The sequence below is a fragment of the Cyprinodon variegatus genome, unplaced genomic scaffold (genome assembly GCF_000732505.1).
Source record: "Cyprinodon variegatus isolate N-32 unplaced genomic scaffold, C_variegatus-1.0 Scaffold34, whole genome shotgun sequence".
Classification (NCBI taxonomy): domain Eukaryota; kingdom Metazoa; phylum Chordata; class Actinopteri; order Cyprinodontiformes; family Cyprinodontidae; genus Cyprinodon; species Cyprinodon variegatus.
This window is the reverse complement of record NW_015150487.1, coordinates 2,003,308-2,026,221: the sequence shown is the minus strand read 5'-3', so window position 1 is coordinate 2,026,221 and position 22,914 is coordinate 2,003,308. Positions and strand designations below refer to the sequence as shown.

At 37.5% G+C, this 22,914-nt stretch overlaps 1 protein-coding gene across 1 annotated transcript; it reads right to left on the bottom strand.

The window, feature by feature from the left end:
• Nucleotides 1-2,755: 2,755 nt before the first annotated feature.
• wnt2b (wingless-type MMTV integration site family member 2B) lies at nt 2,756-19,134 on the bottom strand. Its single transcript, XM_015403233.1, has 5 exons — nt 18,606-19,134; nt 12,949-13,169; nt 11,924-12,201; nt 9,170-9,434; nt 2,756-6,149 (listed from the first exon to the last, which is right to left on the bottom strand). Exons 1-5 carry the CDS (start codon nt 18,737-18,739, stop codon nt 5,920-5,922), a joined length of 1,128 nt encoding a protein of 375 aa, XP_015258719.1. The 5' UTR covers nt 18,740-19,134; the 3' UTR covers nt 2,756-5,919.
• Between the last annotated feature and the right edge of the window lie 3,780 nt (nt 19,135-22,914).

Here is a 22,914-nt window from a genome sequence, read left to right as displayed (position 1 = left end):
CAATGACTTTAAGGATCTAACCAGCAACCGTACAGTCTGCAGCTGTTTGCTGCTTAATGATCCTCAAGAAAGGTATTGAACCATAAAATGTTTGTGGTCAGAGGATCAACGTCATACCTCAACGATAATAGAGGAGAAAAAAAACCCTCCCATCCACAAAATAAATCTGAAGCATTTTCCAGTATTTTACTTTTTCAGTTGCTTAAAAAAATTGAGATATTACTAATACTATATACATAGTCTAACAAAAAATAGCTGTTTCTTTTTCATATTTGGTTATGTCACAATCTCAGGTTGTAAAGGATTTTATCTAACAGGCTAAAAACAAGTTTATAATTATAATGTGTAAATAAAAGGATGCATAGTTTCCATTTTTATGGATTTGTAGTCTCCCCCCATGATAATTAACCACTTTATCTCATCCAAAGACTCAATCCCCCCCGCCATTTTTTTTTTAAGCTGATTGGCTTCTGTAAACATTTGTTTTAAGTCTTGCCACAGATTCTAAAGTTTCTTTTTCAGAAGGTCAGAACTGGAATATGCTCTTAATTCATTTTTAGCTTTGGCCCTGTTCTTTGTCCTGCTGAATGCTAAATCACCACCCAAGTCTCAACTCTTTTGAAGCCTCCATCAAGGTTACTTTTAGGATTGCTTATCTGTCCCTGCTGATTTAAACAGCTCTCAAACAAGATGATACTGCCACCAAAATGTGTCTCCTCAGAGGTGATGTGCATGAAAGATTTTCTAATAAATTCCAGCAAAAAACCCAAACAAAGATCACATCTGGTAGTTAAATGCCTTACAGTATGTTCATTGAGTAAGTTTTTGAGTTTTACAAGACAAATCCACATGGTCAACGTTGGCCTCCTGAGACCCTAATAGATTTTAAACTGAGATGCCAGTTTGATATAACTTTGATGGCATAGAATGCCTTTGATGCCACTCCTGTTATTTTTACAGACTTCAGCTGAGATCACATGCGGTGAAGGACAAGTTACCAGACATGTTGTTCAGACAAGTATGAGTGATATGTTTAGTGACGTCTCTTAACTGTTCATATAATTTAGTTCAGGTGTCAAACTCAAGGCCCACGGGTCAAATCTGGCTCGTCTGCAATTTATTTCAGACTTCAACGACCAAAAGAAGGACATGTTGTAAAGTAGAGGCATATTTTATTTTAAAGGTGGCTAAAACTGCTAGATAAGCACATTAAAATTATCCATTGGGCTTTGGTAGCTTAAAAAAAGGTAGATCTGCTTTATGCCATAAACCATTCAAATATTTCTTGATATGCATTCTTAAAGAAAATGAAACCAGAGTACCTTCAGGTAACTGCCCCGTTATGACCACCTTCCCTTCTTTCTCATTGATCAAAAACTTTATGTGTGAATAAAATTTCTGTTAACTGAGCTGCTTCTGCCTCTCTGCCTGCTCGGATGCATTTCACCCCCCTTTCACTGCTTGTTTGCATTCTTTTAACTTTTTTTTTTTTCTCTTAGGCAAAATTACTGAAAAGCTGGAATAAAATTACTTTTTTCTAATGGATGTATTTTCTCTTTTTTGGGGGGCAAATCTGAAAGAAGCACAACTCGATGCCAGCCAATCGGTACAAGATGCCTGCATCACCAAAGAGTTCTTTGAAAAAACTTTTACAGCAAAAATTAAACTCTGCATGTGATCCCAAACAGTGACAGCCACTTCTACAACTCAGCTAACAAGCTGAATGTAGAGAATAGACTGACTAGCAGTCCCCCTGAGAATGGCCAAAAAAAATCAAAGATGCCAAATCACTGGAAGATCTCGATAGTTAAGTAAATAAAAAGGACCTTTATGACAGGGTCTCCAACTACAGCTAATTTTGACAAAATTTTACAATTTGACCTAATAAACTACAAAACTTAAGAAGAAAACTCAAACCAACTTAAGCTTTTCTTCCTGCTGTCTTAATGTTTCACCCACAGCTTCATAATTGTGATAGAATAGAAAATTCCTTTATTGTCTCACAATGGAAAAATTGTTGCCTTACAGCAGCAGAAGATTATAACAAAAGTGACCACACAAATGTGGACCTTAAAAAAGCGTATGAAAAAAAAAATAAAATAAGTGACAGAGTTAAGGAAATAAACAATGATGAAAATAATGACTCATTTATAATAACACACCCCTTTAGTCAGATGTTTTCATCCAGACCTTGAAATCCGCAGTTATTAATGTATTTAGAATACTTGTAAGAGCTGCTCCTGCAGACCTACAGGCCCAGCTCAAAGCTTCCCAGCTGCATCAGCTTCTTCCAGTCAGGCCTCTGTGCTCACCACAGCACAAACAACAAATCCATTACCCTCTCTAGAATAAATTGAAAGAATTTTCTTACTTGTAATTGACTTTTAACTTACTTTATCATTTGACCTTTAAAAGCCCTTCATTTTGGCTGCTGTTCACGTTTCGTAGACCTGAAACCATTTCTTCATCTTCATTTTTCACAGTCTGTTGTCAGATTTGTTTAGATGCACAGGCCCTTCTAAAGACTTTTCTGCAAATGGCTTGTACTGCTGCACTGCCAGATGTTAAGCTGTCATATTTAGGATATTAAGCCATTATAATGTGTTTTCTAAATTTTTTGGCTTCATTTCTTAAAAATGTTAAGCTATTGCATAGCAATGCGATGCTAAGGGTGTGTCACTAAAAGTACAGTCTCATTAGATTCCACTGGGCTATTCAAAGGTTTCCACACTCCATAAATTAAACCCCATGTTGTACTGTACTATAGAACAACAACAAACCTCAATATACTATTATTTATTGTATTATTTTTTGATAATATGTGACAAACTAGCACAAAGCAGTGCATACATGTGAAAATGGAATTCAAAGATCTGAACTATATGACCTATATAACTACCCATTGAAACTGTTCTTAACATCGAAACTTCTTCATAAGCTATCTAATTTGCATCCTGGTGAATGTAATTTAATCTTGGTATAGATGCAGATGTCTTCCTTCCACTAGAACGACTCTTGACATACAGATGGAGGTAGAATGGGATGCTTTTAATTAAACTACGTATATTCAAAGTAGAATGGCCTAGTCAAACTCCAGGCCTAAATCAAATGGAGCATCGCTGGAAAGACTTGAACATTTATTTTCTCAGACTTTCTCAGCTGTTTTGTGTTACATGTACAAACCACAAAAGAATTTTGACTGTGTTGGCAATAAAGTGAACACCTTATAGTTGTAGAAGATTTACTTAGGGATCTGAACACAAATGCAGACAACGATTTTTATTATTTATTGGTGAAGAATAAAAAAAATAAGCATAAAGTTTCCTTTTAATTCCTTATTACTATGTTTAAAGTTTTTGACTTCAGTTAAAATCAATATGTCGTTAAGAGGGGAGTAGTAAAACAGCATAATACAAAACAGTTCAAAGGGTATGGATGTTTTTGCCAACCTTATGTGTTTTTTTTAAGAATGAAAGAAATTCCTAAAGGCTATGCAGTGAGAAAATAAACAGGTTGGTTTTGATCTAACAACATGATGTAACAGAATTCCCAATCACCAGTCTAATTGTCTCAAAAATTGTTTCCAGATTGAATTTGCAGTCTCTTGCATTTTTTTGTGTGTGTACATTCATGGTGCACTGGGTGTTCAACCACTAAAATACATCATTCTTGGCGTTTTGCATCAGAAATTCTCCTGAAATGGCTCAGTAGCTCGATTTATGTCGGCATGGCTCCCCGGAGTTCAGTAACACATACAAACACAATCAACCAGAGGTAGACACATTTTCACATGACGCAAAAACTGAAAAGTATTCTAAGGGAGATTTAGTTAAATATACATTACACTGTACAAATATATTTCAAGGAGCAATCCAAAGTTAGCTTGAAGCATAACATTTTTCATTTGTCCCTTTTTAGTTTAACCAAATCCAAGCTTGACTGAAATGGGCCACAGAACTGATACAATATCTAAAAAGTGAATGTAAACAATCAAAATAACTTGTTTACATGGCTAAACAGTAACATGTATTAGCAGTTCAGTCATTCCTCTTTTTTTTGTTTAAAAATCATAAAACCAACTTGGCATTTTGGAGACATTCTCATCATATTTGTGGCTCTAGTCTACTATTTACAACAGGATTTTTTTTTATTATTATTATTTGCATGATTGGCCCTAGAATATAGTTATGATTCCGACAATTAGTACCCAAAGGCCAAATCGGTTTTCCTGCTTCCAAGCATCTGTTTTATCCAATTGCAATGTCCCTCCCAGGGTTCTGGATCCCGAATTGAAGAGACATAAGTTGCTTTTTCAGGCTACTGTAAGCCAAGGTGAGCTCCAGAAGTCAAAGCTACCAGGTGCCTGCAGGAGAGCTTTCACAGCAGACTAAGACAGGAGACCTGTCTAAGAAATTCAGGCAAGGATCGCCAAGAGTCATCTTCTGCATCTCTGGTAAATAGGTCTAAAATGAGCACCCTCCATAGAACTATTGGGATAAACCTCATTATAGGGTGAGGAGCTCTGTTGTCTGGAAGGAGCTTGGTGCAGAGCTGCTGATTCTCCACTTTGAACAGATTCAGCTCAGGTAAGTGATTCTAATGTCTCAAGGGCACCTTTCTTTGTATGTTTTACGTCAAAGTGGGGTCCACCTGGAAGGAAACCACATGGCAGACCCAGAACTTGCAGGAAATAACAAATATGATCCATGTGTCCCGGGAATAAATTGTGGTCCCACAGCAAAAGCTGGAGAGTGTAGACATGGAAATGCTCCTTTTTGATCTGTGGTTACCTCTGGAAGCAACGTCTCAGATAAGACAATGATTTGATGGATACAAATATTATGCTTCTTTTTTTATTTACATGCATACCTACATTAAATCAGTAGTGTCCCCATAAATTTCCTTTTAAATTGCTTGGGAGCTAAATTGTTCTTGATAAGTTGTTTCTGTAACTTGGACCAGCTTTCAGTTTAGTTTCCTTAATCCAAGCTCTAGCTTCACATTGTTGTGGGTCACGTCAATATTCGAGGCTGTCATTGTTTTGAAGTGCATGAATGTTGATAGCTGCTATACATCACATCATCTACAGCCTAACTTATTCCGCTTTTCAGCTGCAAAAGTAACTGACAAATCCATTCTCTGGTATCCTCAGAAACACCTAGTTAGTTTAGTCAGACATCCTCTGAAATGGGATCTCTGTTATTCAAAAAAGAAAAAAAAAAAAAAAAAAGAAGGAATCCTAATTTTCTAAAACCTGTGTTCTATCAGAGAGTTTTGTGGTTAGCATCCCTGATAGTTGAGAATGTAGTAAAATTCCCAGAAAGAAAACCTTTGCTCAATCACTGATGGTGCCTTCTCCCTACATACTCATAATTGAATATGGCTCTGATAAGGTATGACCCTGAAATCCTCACAGTCTCGCTAAATCAATACTTTCTATATATGTTTTTTTTTGTTTTAAGACAAAATAGTTACTATCACTGTCTCCAATGACATTTTTTAAGAAAACAGCACATTTTAAATACTTAGATATCAGGAGTAAAGTCAAAAACATGCAATAAGTCAAGCGTCATTATAAATGAGACAATGTCAGCATGTTTTCTTTTTTTTTTGTTCTTACTTTAGATGCAGTTGTTCTGCTATAATGGTGATATCTTCCATCTTCTGTTAAAATAGCATTTTTTGTGTCAAAATTATACAAGTAGAATAACGTATTCAACCATTTAATAACACATATTTAAGTGTTTGATAAATGGTCTTATTTCAAACAGTTCAGTGGGCTTCTTTTCCAGTTTACAATCCTCTTAAGGTTTAGGATGTCCTTCCATCGAGAAAGATTAACAAAAAAAAAACTCTTTTATAGTCACAACCATTTCTAGGATAGTTCTTGAGCCCATTGCATTTGTTTTCGGCCATCTTCTAAGTTATATCCAGCCAATCTGGCCTTTTGTGCGGTTTGCAGGTGTGAACATCCACTACTTCCTCACAGTCTTTGCACTCCACCGCGCAGCACCACCTAAACTTGCACTCGCACTTGGTAACGCGCTTGATGCGCATGGTGTCGTAGCCTCGTCCACAGCACATGACCTCGCAGCCATCTGTGCCTCGTGAAGACTTGTTGCACACTCTGCCAGCTGTCCCCAAGGAGCCTGTGAAGTGATGAAAAGAGTATAAATCTATAACTTTTTGCATTATAAAAAGCTATTAAGAGACTTTGAATAGAATTTAGGTGGGTTATATCAGTTGTCATTGATCATTATTTTCTTCTTTGTAGAAAATAGCTTTTAATAGAATCCATATTGTGTTTAAAATATGGCTGCTCTAAATTTCATATAAAATACTGAATATATTTCACAACATTTATAAAGGCAACATATTCCCAAAAACCTTAAGCCGCTTGTGGCTGATATGCTTAGATGTGAATGAGAAAGAAAAATAAAGCAACAATATTAAAATAAAAAGGTTTTTTGCATGCTTTAGGGCAGACATTCCCAAACTCTGCTCACAAGGGCCGCTGTCCTGCAGGTTTTAAAGGTTTCCCTGCTTTAGCACAGCTGATTTGATAATTGCAGTTCAGCAAAAGCTGGTTAATCCCCTATCAATGAAAATCAGCTGTGCTGAAGCAGTGAAACCCCTAAACCAGGGTGTGTTAAACCAAAGGCACATCTAAAGGTCGCAGGATACCAGCCCTCAGGAACTGGAACTGCCCACCTCTGCTAAACCCTACAGAATAGCAGCTCTTGAGGACTGACTTGGCTATGCCTGCTGTAACAAATAAAGGGTTCAAGAAAATAATTTAAGATATCCTTATTCTACCACAAAAAGAACAAAGATTTGCTAAACCTCACTTGGAAACAAAGGAGAACAGATGAAAAATAAAGAAACATAGACTGATCCACTCTGGTTTGACCAGTCTATATATTTTATAGACACTAAAAACAAAAACAACCAATTAATTCAGTAGAGCACCATTAGCTATTTATTATATATATTATTTAGCATCAATGATCATTAATGATAGATAATACTGTTTGGACATATGCTTTATGCTGCCTTCTCTATGCGTAACACAGAGAAGCAACCATTATTTATTGACTGGAAATGCAAAAAGCACCAGAAAAATTTTCCACAGCACAACTGATATGGTTGCCATTTTTATATACATATATGTTTTACATTTTACTGACAAGTCTTTGTATCGCTACTTGAACTTTTGCAGTAAGCATGATCGTCTGTTTCAAAAAACGTTACTGCATGTAACATATGCTGACACAGATCTTATGGTTTATTTATGGCAGCGATTGGAGGTTGCGTTCCACCAAATAACCTTTTAAAAAACTATAGTGATATCATAGAGCGTCAATTAATTATGCTGCCCGTTGGCCAACAACAGTAGACATTTTGATGCAATGTTACGGTTTTCCAAACCAAAAAATCTCACTTTTCCCACACTCTTAAAAAAGGTTCTGGCTACCAGGCAGAATAGTCTCAGACCCTGATTGTGGTCATGTACTCATGTGGAAAATCTTAGCCTAAGATCAGATGCCAGGTCTAATAACAGGGTGTCTAAAGTCAATGAGAAAAGAATAGAAGTAGAATTTCCCCCTGGCTCAGAGAGAAGAGGCTCACACTGACCAAAGCAATGGTTTGCAAAATAAGCCTGATGTATCCTTAGGCTGTGAATTCCTACACAAAGGAAATAGCAGTGAGGTAGGTTAGGGACTGCTGTTAGGATTTAACTTCTTAAATGGTAAGAAAGCATATCCTTTTGAATGAACACACTGTAGATACACCAAGGTTGTCATACTGCAATTATGCCAGCTATTGGGAGGAACAAAGGAATTTGCAAGATCAGTGCCATAGTGTCTCCTGCACATGCTAACCTCGTCTAATCTACTAACAGTGAACTCCGTCACGCTCTGCTGAAGGGGATGGATCTGAAAACGAAGCAAAGCAAACATCAGGAATTAAAGGAGATGTGAGAGGTCAAATTACTGAACTTTAAGCTGTGAAGGAATTTCGGACATCAATAGAAGGCCATTCGTTTTTGATTTTTCTTTTTTTTTTTACTAGTACAGGATCCACCATCTGTTTGTCGTTTTTTTTGGAAATAATGTTTCAAAGGGAACATAGCTCCCCTCAGTTTTAAAGGAACACCACAGGGTAATGGTAGTATTTTATAGTGGCTTTGACTTTGTCAAGGGATTGATGTTCAGCCCAGGAAAAAACGTCAGAATATGACTTTATTGTATCTGCCCTGTTAAAGTTCTAAACAATGATCTGAGATATTTTAAAAGATATGTAGAAATCAACAGATGGTGTCCTGCAGACGGACACTGATGTTTCAGCAGCAACAAAGGTTACTGTAGCTGCTAATGAAATCATCCTGTTGCTTGAAAGAGGAGCTGAAGGACAAATAGTGAACAGGAATAAAAGCTGCCTTTCTGAAGCAAAGCTGAGAGTTAAGAGGAGATTTTAAGATGTTTTCAAAAGCAATGACAAACGGGTGTTATTTCATGCAGTGACTATTCTGAACCGGACAACTCAGAACCTTCTTACTGTAGCCCGGCTACAGAGCAGAAATTGGAACAGAAACTGGATTGTCTCTGGCTCTGATTTTTTTTTATTTAGATGAAAACACATTTTGCATTCCTTGTTTTTATTACAATGAGACTTGGCCGCTGTCCTTACTGCCTGAAATACTAATAATGGTTAGTGGCCACTCTTCTGATCTGAACTTCATTGAGAACCTTTGGAAAATTGTCAAAAGGCAGACAAAAAGAATCGTAGCCAAAAGCTCTGATAATCTGATGGCCGCTGTCATAGCAGCATGGGCTTACGAAACCCCACGAAAATTTCTATCATAACTGCTGTTTTGTGATATTCAAATTTTAGGTGAAATCAAGAACAAGGATTTTTTTTGTTTTTTATCAACTGCAAGTGACTATTATTTACCTCAACAGATTGTATATATAACACTATGTTCTATGTATGAGTTGCACCTTTTGAAAGGAGTTAATGTAATAATTAGACTATTTCCAATGTACAAAACTTTAAATTACTGACTGCATTTGGTTTAATAAATTCAAAACTTTCAAAATCAACCTTTAAAAAAAAAAAAAAAAAAAAAAAAAAAGAATATGCTATCATTTTTTATTTATTCACTTGCCTGCCATTCGGTCCCTGTTACAGTAATCTGGGGAGTTTTCCACATAAACCAGTTCATTCTTGGTGGTTCCCTGGAAGTCCTTGTCTGCCACCATAAAGCCGGTCCCATCCTGGTTCATGGTCACTTCGATGGCCGTGTTGTACTTCTTCCGAAGGTAGTCTCCGGTTCGCCTGAAGTCAGACATAGCCAGCCAACAGGTTCTCAGAGAACAGGAACCACTGACCCCGTGACACTTGCACTCCAGCTTCATAAAGCGCTTCACTGCCTAGAGCAGGGGTCAGAGGTGACAGGGTGTTAAGCTGTTGCCTGTGGCTGATGCAGGTGTAATCAGCTCTGCTCTTGATTCTGTTTAGATTTGAACTTATGTTCTATCTGTGACTTTTTAGACAAATTATTTTTTTTTCTGGTGTTCTTTTTTTTTCAGAAAAACATAAATCCAACATTTCTTTTGTTCTCTTGTTAAAAGTAAGGCTGTGGAACATTTTTTGATTTATGCCAAAATATTACATCAATTTTTATTTTTCTTATCAGCAACATATTTTGGAACATTACATAATATCACAGAACTTTAGTATTTTAAAACATTTTGCACTTTTAACTCTTAAATTTGGTTTTCTTTTCATTATTGGACTTGTCACTAAGCACCAAAATAAGCAAATAATGCTGTTTTACTGACTTGCTTTTTAATCTTTCTTAGCTCACATGTTACAGACTTCCTGAGATCAGGTATCAGATGAATGCAGCAGTTGTGTTTTAATTATCTGTACAGCATAAATAGAATAAGTTTAAGAAGGGGCACTTAGTTCTGCCTACAAATTTTATCAGCCCATAGAAGTCTGATATAATTTAGTGTAAGGTACACTGCTTAAAGAATAAAGGAAACACTCAAATAACATATCCTAGAACCTAATGACTGATATTGGAAATTTCGTTGAATTCTGTTCAGTGACAATAAATGCTATCTATATATTCTCTTTGAATAGCTTGTACTGTGCAAAGTTGAATGTGGTGACACAGACATGTGCAAGAGTCAACAAGTCATCTCCATGTCATGTATTTGTTCTACCCAGCCACTGAAGCAGGTGAGTCCAATCTTCACCGTGAATTGACCTGTGCAGATTGGACTCACCCGGTTAATTGGCTGGGTAGATTAAATACATGACATGGAGATGACTTGTTGACTCCACATTGCCCATGTCTGTGGTGACAACAAAATCACTCAACATTTGATTTGGAGTCACACAGAATTAAAGTGGAAAGACACACTACAGGCTGATCCCAGTGTGATGTAATGTCCTTAAAACAGGTGAAACGCCCCCAGATCAAACACCCCTAAAATGCCTGGACATGCTGCTGATAAGGTGGTAGGCTGCTGATCCCTCTCCTGAGGGATATCCTCCCTGAATTAAACTAAAGCATCCACCCACTCCTGGATAGCCTGTGGTGAAACGTACTGTAACATCGGTAGACGGATAGAGACATGATGTCCCAGATGTTTTTAATAGGACTCAGGTCTGGGCAGCGGGCAGACCAGTCCATAGTTTCAATGTCTTCATCTTGCAGGAACTGCTGACACATTCCAGCCCTATTAGGTCTGGCATAGTCCTGCATTAGGAGGAACCCAGGGCAAACTGCACCAGCATAGTATCTCACAAGGGGTTTGTGGATCTCATCTCTGTACCTAACAGCCGCACATGGAGGGCTGTGTGGCCATCCAAAGAAATGCTAATCCACACCATTACTTACCCCCTGCCATCATGCTGAGGTATCTTTTATGTAGCAGATTACTCTCCACAGGGTCTCAAGACTCTGTCCCGTCTGTCACATGTGCACAGTGTGAACCTGCTTTCATCTGTGAAGAACATGTAGCGAATTTGCCAATCCTGGTGCTCTTTGGCAAATGCCAAGTGCCCTCATGCCATCCTCATAGAGTCAGTTTCTAACCCCTTGTGCAGACACATGAACATTTTAGGGTTGCTGGATTTCATTTTGCAGCACCCTGGCAGTACTCCTCCTGTTCCTCCTCGCACAAAGGCAGAGGTAGCGGGCCTGCTGCTGAGTTGATGCCCTCTTACGACCGCCCCATGTCTCCTGGTGTACTGATCTGTCTCCTGGTAGCTCCTCCAGCTTCTGGACACTGCGCTGACGGACACAGCAAAACTTCTTGCCACAGCCTGCATTGATGTGCCATCCTGGATTAGCAGCACTACCTGAGGCACTTGTGTGGATTGTGCATAGGTAAGTGGTCTGTGGTCCCCACCTGCAGAATCACTCATGTATGAGTGTATCTTGCTAATTGTAAATAATTTCCACTTGTTGTCTGTTCTATTTGTATAACAGCATGTGATATTGATTGTCAATCAGTGTTTTGTCCTAAGTGTAGAGGTTAATGTCACTGAATTTAGATTTGATTGAAGTTATGTTGTGTTGTTTAAGTGTTCTCTTTATTTTTTTGAGGAGTGTACTAACATAGAGATCAAACTAATAGTCCAACATGGTATTTAAAAGCTAAAACAAAACAAAACATATCGGAGCAACTTTAAGCAGCAAAGCCACTTAAGTTCTTAAGTTCTCATTTTGCAATAGTATTTTTAGGCAAATCTAGTTCTTAACTCTGAGCTGTACAGCATTTCTATATTTAACTCACTATTCAAGCATTCTGGGTTTAATAAGTGTAATAGCTAGCTTAGCTCCCCCTTGTCAACAAAAAACCTGATTCAAATTGATAGAATTCGATCTGCTGCTGCTGCTCACCATCCGACCGCATCGATTGTTGTGCAGGTTCATCAGTGCTCTAGCATCCTTCACCATCTTCTCTCGAGCATCCACGAAAGCCTTGGCAAATTTGATGCCAAAGTTGATGTTGTCGCTACAGCCCCCCCAATCAAAGTAGCCTTTGTCATCTCGTTCTCTGCCACGTTTGAGATCATCACAGTGGCAGATTTTAAGCTCGCCCTGACTGCAGGCCCTGGTGATGGCGTAGACCACTCCGGCTGATGAAATGGCATAAACAAATGCTGCCTCTCTGCTGCCTGGATGGAGATACATACGTTACCATTAGAGAAAAAGACAAAAACCCTTTTGTTTAATCATTTATTGCCTTACAAATGTTCTTTACCACCTTATCTAAGCTGTACTCATTTTGTCCTATTTTTAAATTCAATTCTTATTTAAGTATTTAGTTTCTTTGTTGAGAAAAGAACCTTTCCTCCAAATATGTTTTTAGCAATAGGGGTACCATTATCTATCAATTTGTCGCAGATGGTCCAGACAGTGTTGGAGCTGAAATGCCACAGTTCTACTTTAAACTTTTTTTTTTTAAATTTCCAGTTTGATCGAGGTCTCTGAACTGTGTTTTTATTTCAGACAAGAGACGATTCTGGGGGTTATTTGGTCTGGCTGATTCACCCTCCTCTGTTCTCATTCCTGCTCACGCAATGAGGCAAAGCACAGGCAATATGTCAGGGAGTGAAGCTTTGTCTGGCTGCCAGATACATCTACCCAAATATTTACATCTTCTATTACTGTTTATACATCACCATTGTGGATTTCCCAATCTGCTTCTTGTTTTCAGGGAACATTTACTTTCCCAATCGTCCTTCATTCTAAAGATGGTAAAATAACCCACAACACTTTCTCCCTTTGTTTGTATTCCAAGGTAAAGTTAATTTCAATGTTTACTTTTAGTTCATTAGGCTTTTCCGAAGAAAATTAACTCTAGTGTCATCCACATAAGTAACCTCTGTGACACAGCACGTAGACAGAAAACTCAGACTCACTTCGCAGCATCACTCTGCCAAACACAGTATGGTCTCGGTCTAGTGTGCTGCAGTTCCAGCGGTGGTATCTGAACTGGTGCTGGCACTCTTTGATCCACTCCTTGGCCCCCTCGCTAATGGACTGCATCAGGTCTGGGTGCCGCTGACAGAGCTGCCGCTGCTTGTTTACCAGGCCGGGAATGTTGTCACAGATCACCCGAGCACCCAGTGCTCCGATGTACCTTCAGAGACACAGATAAAGCTAATGAAGAGCCAGCATAGTGATGCCTCTCAGAAGATGGAGCTTTGCCTTCTCATTTTTTGTGGAGTTGGATAAGTAGCTGAGTTTTGATGTTGAGTTATAAACTATTCAAATGTTATACAAGATGTAAAATTAAAAATGAACGCTATCTGATTGACAAAATAATGAGGCACTTTGATATCTAATGGTGCGTGGACACCAGCCCTCCTAAAAATATATAAAAAATGGCTTAGAATATATTTATCATTTGTGCCAGTTTAATAATCTACCCGACAAATAAATGTAAAAAAAAAAAAAAGGTGTACATTTACTTGGTAAAGACAAATCAACTATTTTACACAAAATCACAGAACACTAACAATCCTTTTAAAATAAATGAAAATAATGTATTTTATTTTTAACGTGCTTATACTTATTGAGTTGGTCAGTTTTAAGGAACGTTTAATAATTAACAGATTAGTCAACTTACTAAATAAACTAAATACTTATTTAATGTACCCAAGCAGCTTTTTTGGTATCTTTACTTGAGTTTTTTTTTTTTTTTAGAACTTTTTTTAGCACTTTCCACTCACTATTTTTCACAAAACTAGGTCTTTACTTCTACAGATACTGATAACGACATGGCATACAAGCTGCAACAAAACATAGGGAAAATTAAGAGTGCAAAGAGAATTTGGAGCTCAGGTTGTTTGTATGAGAACATTGATAGTGTCATGGATGAAGACGGGGAGCTGGAAAACATCGCAGATGATTCTGAGATGCAAGACATTCTTCATCCATTCCCTCCTATTTAAATCTACACCTTGATTATTTTAAGTATGTTTAGTAAAGGAAAGAATATGAGTTCTTTTAACACCTTAGTAATCAGCGTCTTTCTGTTTACATGGAAAATAATCATGATGTGATAAGGATGCCCCATTTGTTCAGGCAACCCTTCAAAATAGGAAAAGAAAACAGAAAAACAAATTATTTGTTCTCATAAATGAGGAAAGGGATACAAATAAATAGCCTAAATTGGGTTTACCTTCTAATTTCTTATTTAGAAGCTTAAATGTACTAAAGCTATGGCAAACCAAAATTACCTAACCACCACATCCAATAAAAAGGTGCTAATAGAAGTAAAAAAAAAAAAAAAATCACAGAACTTCACTGTTAGAGAACTGAAGTAATAGATTACCTCTTGGGTCTCAGAGTCTCTAAGTCTGATCAACTCAGCATCTGATTGGTCTGTCTCCATCATGCTTGAAGTCATCCTGCAAGTCACTGGATCCTTCCAATTATTGTATCTAGTATTTCTAAATATATAGATTTATTTTATTTTATTTTATTTATTTATTGTATATGCTAACTGGTAGAACATATGGTATTACCAAAGCCAGAAGATGAGTACATTTTTTAAACAAAGAACACAAACTGTTTAAAAAGGGCAGGTTTTTCATTTTGTTGATACCATAGCTGCAAGGCTATCTAAGGATAAAATAAAATGGCAAAATGTATTAATGATGAATGTGTTTTAAGGGAAGATTTATTTAATGCATCATGTTCAAAAACATTTACTTGTAAGTGTCTTGGTCAACGTATGACTATTGTGCAGATCCAAAAAGTATATTTTGAGATTGAATGCTTTATTAATGTTCTGAATACTATGGATTTAACATATAAACTATCTTACTGAATTGCAAACGATATGAAATAATGCAGATTATTGTCTGTTAATTTGATTTGATGAATCTCATTGTAGACCTTACAAAAGTGTGTTTTGACTTTGCTACAAATATTATTCCTTTAAACGAATGCAAATCAAAATATGAATATGTATTTTATAGGTAAAAAAAATCTAAATGGTGCATTGTTTTTCTAGTTAGCTTTTTGGTTTTTAATAGAGCCCTGATATAAACATTGCAGATATCCGAGCAGCAGTAGCAAACCTCAAGAGCAATAGAGCTGAGAAAATATGTAGTACTGTCCAAATTATTTGTCCAAGTTAGGTTGTTTTGATTTGTAGCATGCACCAAAAAATAACCTTCTCTTGGAGAAAAACATGTGATGCACTGCAAATTTGCGTGGCATAAAAATTTCTTACATTAAGTAATTAATTAGGTAGTTAATTTAAAAAGGTAAATAAGATTATTTGCCAATGGAATTAGTATTTTTACTCTTAAAATAAGATATTTAGATAATATGTACTTAAAACAAGACAATGGGATTGTTTTTTTATTATTATTTTAGATGTAAATTGTCTTGTTCAATTGGCAAAGTGTTTATTTTAAGAAATATTTTTTGCAAAACGGTCATTATTGCAACATTTCCAGAATTTTTTGCCCTAAGGACTAATGAATTAAATGAGTTTTCAAAGAAATGTAAAATTTCATTGAGAAGAAACTTTTTGCCTCAGTTGTATCTTTGTTTGAAGTTTGTAATCACAGATTTTTCAGCAGCTCATTTAGAGGAGTAATCAGATTATGATTTCTTTCTTATCATGAGGAGAAGAGGACAGCCACCTTTAGCACAACTAAAGACTTAAATCAGCCACATGCTTGCACTCTCCCCTCTCTCCTCTCCACCCATTTTGGCCTCTTTAAGCTCTGTTCTCCTTCCGGATATCATCCTGGTGCTTAATCACAGCCGCATTTGTGTCGCCAGGCCACTGAGACAGAAACAGACATAGCGGGCTGTTTCCACTCCTGTTATGGCTGTCCCTGTCCCATTCCGACCATGACAATCTGTCTGAGCAGTAAAGCAAAACAGAAGCTCTACTTGTGTTTATTGTGTGATGTACAGAAAGAGCTCTGATGGTATCCTAGAGAAATAAGAGAAAGAGAAAGCAAGGAGTGGGTCCTCTAGTGAGACATATGGTGCTTGTCCTGATAATAATAAAGTAAAAACAATGGAAAACAGATACAGGCAACTAAACTGAAAATGTCTCAGTTTTTATCTGTTAGCATGAAAATAAAAACTGAACAGTTTCTCTTATAATTGCATTTTTATTAATAAAATTGCACAAAAAGAAAACTAAAGTATCATTGAAAATGAGAAGAGAAAAAAGACGACTAATGGCTCATCTGTGATTTCAGATTCGATGCAATTACAGTGTTTCAGTGAGGGTCAAGCCATTTTTTTCTGTTAAGGGTATTTAGGATGTTTGAAAGAAATGATCAAGGGACATTCAGTCATGCACCGCTGCCTGCACCTGCCTACTATATTCTGAGCATGAGAGGTGGATAGGGGAACCTCTCTTCACACCATTAATCTCTAGAACTCTGCTGCTGGGAGCATCTCAGTTTGCAGTAAAACTTATTTAAAACAATAACATCAACACACATCCAACACATTCCAGTTTGGTGGCAAAGATGTTCCTCTTTTGAAGACATAGCAGAGTAAAAACAAATCTGTGTGCGTTGGGGGGTGTCTGTGTATATGTGTGTGAGAGCTGTTCATATAGCTATATTTTTGATGATTTTTTTAGAATCTATTAACTGACCATTCATATGGTATTAAGACACATTAAATGCTAAATAATAAACAATAAGCACTTATTAGGAAGTTATTTAATAATTTGGCTTTTACATGAAACCATTAAATTAAGATTATTTTTACAACAAGGCCTTACAACTTACAGTATATAATCATGGCAAAGACATACGTTTGAATGAGGGTAAACCCTGAAAGGTCGTCCATGTTCACTTCACAGAATGATGTAACCAAGCATAAAAATGGAAAGTTATGTAGAAGGAAGAACATTTAACAGAGAATGATGTGCAAACAACAGGGCTGGCAGCATTCTTGGGAGGTCTAAAGCAAATCTGTTACAAAACAAAAGGCAATTACAAGAACTAAAGTCTGTACCGCATGAGCCACCACACACAGATATATAAACTGCATGGACAATAACTCTTGCATTGGTAATGTTAAGCCACTCCTGAACCTGAGACAACAGCAAAAACACAATTTTGTAGCATAGGAGAAAAATGTATAATATGGTCTCAATCTGCAGGTTTACTAGTGGTTCCTAGAATTTCTAAAAGTAGAATGGGAGGCAGATCTTTTAGTTATCAGGCTCCTCTCCTGTGGAACCAAAAACCAGTTTTAGTCCATGAGGCAGACACCCTGTCTATCTAGGCTTAAAACTTTCCTTTTTGATAAAGCATATAGTTAGAGGGGTTCAGGTTATCCTGAGCTATCTCTATAGTTATGCTGCTATAGGCTTAGACTGCTGGAGGACATAGAGAACCCTCTTTCATCATTTTGCTTCATTCAATCTCTATTCTCCCACTCTGCAGATTCTGTTAGTTCAATCTCTAACGTTATGCTCTATGCTTTTTCTCATAGTAGCTTTGCCTCGTCTGTTCCTGTTTGTCTGTGACACCATCCTGGAGAAAAATATTAGCTGTGCTGCTGCCATCAACACCATTGCTTATAGATGTTGGGGATCAGCCTGTTTTTCAGTGTAGTCCTGTTTCTCTGACTGTGCTCTCTTTCATCTTCTAACATGGGAGCTGGCTTGGAGCTCGTCTACCTGGCTGTTTGTTTCCTGGACGGGGCCGCCTTTTACAGCTGCTTTTTGTATCTCTGCTTCTCCTTGAACCCCAGTCGGCCTCAGCAGATGGCCGCTCACACTGAGCCTGGTTCTGCTGGAGGTTTCTTCCTGTTAAAAGGGAGTTTTTCCTCTCTACTGTCACTACAAGCATGCTTGGTGTGAGGGATTGCCTTCAAGTCAATGAGTCGATGCAATCCACTGGTTTTCCTTAGATAGAAAATTTTAAATCAATTTGACTGTTTGATCTGGTGAACTGTAAAGTGCCTTGAGGTGACATGTGTTGAGAATTGGCACTATAGAAATAAAATGAATTGAACTGAATCTTACTTTAGTAATCAAGAGGCACAGAAACTAGTTCATATGATGCTAAATGTGAAGTCTTCATGATCAGTGATGGTTTGGGGAGTCATGTGACGCTGGTTGATGCCAGCGCAGCCATCATCCATCCTATCCCATTGCCCACAGTAGACCCACTAGTCTGTGAGGTCATTTCAGGAGCTGGTGCCTATATTCAGTGGTCAGTAGTTCACCAGTCGATCACAGCCAACACAACTTTCTGAAAGAAAATTGTACTACCCTCTGATTGAACACCTGCTTAGATATGGTTTAAGAGGGTGTCCTTGATTGGCAGGCTTAATTATCTGACATTTGTTGAGCTTATGTAATATTTCCAAATCTTTGACAAACCTCATTTTAGCTTTTTATTAGCTGTCACTCATAATCTTCTCATTAAATGAACATTTTACCTGAGATGCACCTGTGAATAGATAAGCAAACCCCAACCTTTACAGAAATAATCTAGTTAACATTTCACATATCTATATTTTTCATACTCATCAGCTGCATGAGTGCAGAAACATGCCTCAAGATCTCACTTACCACCAAGATGAATCAACTCTGGGTGTGAAAATCAGCAGGAGCAGAATAAAAATGGGTTTGGCAGGATGTTGCCTCTTTGACCGGTTTCTGATCCACATAGCACTGCTGTTGTCTGATAAGTTGCTGGATTTCATCAGAGAAATCAGGTTTCTCCCACTTATGTCTTGGTAAACAAAGCAAAGTCATGCGTTAAAGTTCCCGGTGACTGTCCGGAGTCCATTATCGGTGGGTGAAAGAACTTCAGAAAAAGGAAAACGTGGTTCAGGTCTCCATCAGTTTACTGCAGACAGTATGTAAAATGAGCGTCTGATCGACACAGCTATAAAAATGTAATGTGTAATATTTGAGTCCGCCGCCACCAATAGGAGACATTAAACTTAACCCCTCTGCGGCGCTACAAAATAAAGTTAGGAAAAGTTGCAGGAACTAAAAATCTAAATAATCCACTGATCTGTGACTGTCTCTAAATTATCCCAAAGAAAAATAGAAGAAGTATCAGAGAATCAGACGGAACTGGTGCGCACCTTTCCACCAGCAGCCGGGAGTGAAGATGCGCAGGAAAAGGCGCAGCGCTCTGCTCCGGTGCGTCAGCTGTGCGCCACCCCTCCCATCGCCCCTAAGCCTACCCAGACTACAGTTTGCAGAAGATGGATTTCAATTGAAGGCCATTTTTGTCCAATGGATGCAAGATGCAAACAAAATGCTCCTTTTAACAAATGATTAAATCTTTCTCCAGAATCCATCCAAAAAATAAGGATTTGCGCATTGGGATATTTACTTTTCTTATAGCTTAAAAAGATATATATCTCTAAAAATGAAAAGCACACATTTCTGAGAAACTGGACAAAAACTGAAGATGTTGTAGAAGGACTGAAACACACAGTATGAAAGCATAGAAGACTAAAATGATAGTTTTTGCATGTTTTTGTTGGGTTAATTTATTTCACTTTAGAAGTTGAGACCTATTGAGCATTTAATACATGTAATCAGACTTCTGGGATGCAGAGAACACTGATCCTTAGTCCATCCATATGTTTCAAAGTAAATATTACAGGGATATTACACAAACACTTTACAGGGAAAACAGAATTACCAGTCCTAAAATAGCACCACACTGAATAAAATAAAAATCTAAAAAAACAAATCATACTGGAGACCATTAGTCAAAGCACAGACATTAAACATTCCTGAAAAGTTCTCACTGTACAAACGTAGAGAAGTGAGAAGAGAGCACAAACAAGAAATATGCAGCATTCAAAAAATTGAAAAACAAACAAACAAAATGTTGGAAAAACAGAACCTAACATTGAAAGAAGCACATGTATCTCCAAAATTGGCAACATCCATCATCTGAGCAGAAGAAGCTGGAGAATGTTTAAAGTAGGCTACTGGTTTTATTGCACATGTGATGAAAATCTAGAGTTTTAGATTCAGTGTTGTGCATGTTGAAAAATCACCTTTCCCTATCCACCTCACTTGACACCTGAGGGTTTGGGAGCAGAAGGGATCAAAGCTTCCTCCACCTTAACAAGACATTGCCTGGAGGAACATAACGGTAGCATCATAATGCTTCCACCACCATGTTTCACACTGGTATTGTATTCTTTAGGGAATGTTTGGTTTTATTTTTGAGTCCGGTTTACCTTTAGAACTGGAGCCCATAGTTCAGCTGTGGTACCAACAGACCATTCTCCTGTGAGGTTTTACAAGAGTTTAGTGGTATGAAGATATGTTATTCTGCCATTTTGTAATGGCTAGAGTTCAGAATTTAATTTGACTGAAACACTCTGGAGAGTGTTGATAAAGAATTGCATAAGCAACCCGATGGAGAGGGAGATGATTTACAAAGAATGTTTTACTATTATTTCTGAATCGATAGGTGGTACACTGATTTGATATTTAATCAAAATGTGCTTCATAAAATGCCACTTGTACATTAAAGCAACTGTGTTGTATATAAATGTACCATTTTAACAATTTCTTTCCTAGAATGCATTTGGAAACTAACGGTAAAAAGCCAGATACTGATGCAGTGAAACATTTTTTTCCATCTTCAAGTGTTTACAAGCTGTCATTTGACTTTTTTTTTTCACAGATCCAGAGTTTCTTTGTATGTGTTCTGTAAATAATAGCACTGTAGAAACCTTCGTTTGGTACATTTAAGTATACATTTAATTTTCTTTTTTTGTTGTTTTTGGGATCCAATCATTTGTAAATTTAAATCCTCAAATTTACAGATGATTTTATTTATTTTCTCCATAACTGCCATCCAACATGATTTATTCCTCTAAACCTCCTATTACATATTGGTATATATCTATGATTTATACAGCTGAACACTTACTGAGATGCTTTCTTTTTAATTTATAAAAGTATTTATAAAAGTGCATCCATATGCCACCAAACATTTGTAAGGAGTTTCTTTCTTGGACAAATGAAGCTCCAACATAAATTCAAATACAAAGACTGTTTCTCAGTAAAAAAAAAAATTAATGTGAGGATTTGGAACAGAAACATAAAAGTTAATTAATTCCTATCCAATGCCAGATAGAAAATCAGTTTTGTATAGGTCATTCTAAAAATAAATGTAGAATCCTGTTAGCCCATTGGCACTCCTTATATCTGTCTCCTCTGTCATATTGTTCAGTTTTCCCATGCTTGGTGTGATGCCCAGTATAGCCTCTCAATGTTAGAAAATGATTAATAAGTCTATAAGGATGCCTCCATGCCATGTCATGCAGTGATGGGGGGAGGAGTAAAATATCCTCCCCCAGTTCCAAGCACTTGAACCTCTTCTGTAATGCCACTGGAGTGCATGTTTGTAGTTCAGCTCATATCAACAGTCCCAATCCAGAGACGTGTTTGTCTGGAAACATCTGACCCACCCCAAGGACATTTTCAGCTGGTGTCCCTGAGACTTTAGTGACTAACTTAAGTACATGGAGCAGGTAGTGAAAGGCACAAAGAAGACACATGATGTTCCTGGTTTGTGCAGATTAAGTTGAGAGGTCAGTTTAATCAGTGCAAATCCAGGGGTGTTAGATGGGGATGTAAGTAAAGGTCAATAAAAATGCAGCAGCCTAAAAATACCTCCGTCAGCCATTGTAATAAAGCTGATTTGGGAGCTTGGATATATGTATGAAATACCTTCTGAAACTATCTAAGTCACTAGTTGGAGCGCAGAGTGAGGTACTGATAGATTCTGTCACCGAACATGTTGCCCAGCTGTTTGTCCTTCTTCAAAGCCAGATCTGGAGCCAAACGGGGATCCTCATTACATGTAACCCTTGCTTTCTTCGCCTGGGCTGAGCTATGGATGTTACACTGACAACTCTATAACAAATTGCTTTACAGGGAGCAGGTGATGGGGGCCATAGCACTCATCATGCAGCCCTCTCTCTCCTCATATCAGCTCCAGCTGTGGTCTTAGGGGGCCATGTGTCGGGTCCTTGCTCCTATTATGGGCCTTTTAAATGGCCAGGGCTAATTTTGGTTCAAAACACATAAAACAGGGATTAGGCCATAGAAATCACAGGTAGCGATCATATCTTACAAGTCTAGAGAAACGACAGTATCTGGATTACAGAAAATGATTTTGCAGGATATTTTGTGCTTTCTTTCTTGAGACAAGTCTTAAATAAGTGCTGTTAATATGCAATCTAGATGTATTTCAATCTGGAAGATTCTTACAAACCGTACCTCTATATCCCAACTCTAGCTCTGCTCTCCAATCCTCCTAAACAGTCAATAGCATCTAGGACTCTCCCTTATCAGGTACCTCTTTACTGTTATGTGTGTCTGCCTTCCAACCCATCTATGCCCCCTTTACTGCCCCGGTTTACCTCCTACCAAATTCATCCACCTTCCTCCTTCCACTTCCAGTCACCATTACAGTAAATCTTTCCCTTCATCAGCACTACTTGGCTCTAGGTCTGAGCACCAATATCTTTATATTAATTCATATCAATAATTGCAAACTTGTCTCCATATGAGTCTCTTAATGATTAAATAGTTTAACTCCTAAAAGGTTTTTTGCTCCTTCCTTGACCTCAGATTCACAACTTCAATTACAGAAAAATTACATTGCAGACCAAGACAGTACTTAGAAGATCTGCAGCAATTTGTAGCAATCCATAAAGCTCAGCTTCATCTATATGTATTTATAGTGCTTTGCAAAAGCATCCCTTCATAATTCTTGAACCTCTCACAACATCTCCAGTAATAACAAAAACAATTCAAACTTTTAAACTAGCATTATACCTTCATATGTTTGCTACATACTGACATTTGTTTCAGGCCATAACTGTTT

Excerpts from the sequence above, each read along its gene's own strand:
- wnt2b (XM_015403233.1), bottom strand. The coding sequence starts at position 18,739 with ATGAAATCCAGCAACTTATCAGACAACAGCAGTGCTATGTGGATCAGA. Across the intron at positions 12,202-12,948 it reads TGGCAGAGTGATGCTGCGAA|GCAGCAGAGAGGCAGCATTT; the intron begins GTGAGTCTGAGT and ends ATCTCCATCCAG. Across the intron at positions 9,435-11,923 it reads ACAATCGATGCGGTCGGATG|GCAGTGAAGCGCTTTATGAA; the intron begins GTGAGCAGCAGC and ends CCCCTGCTCTAG.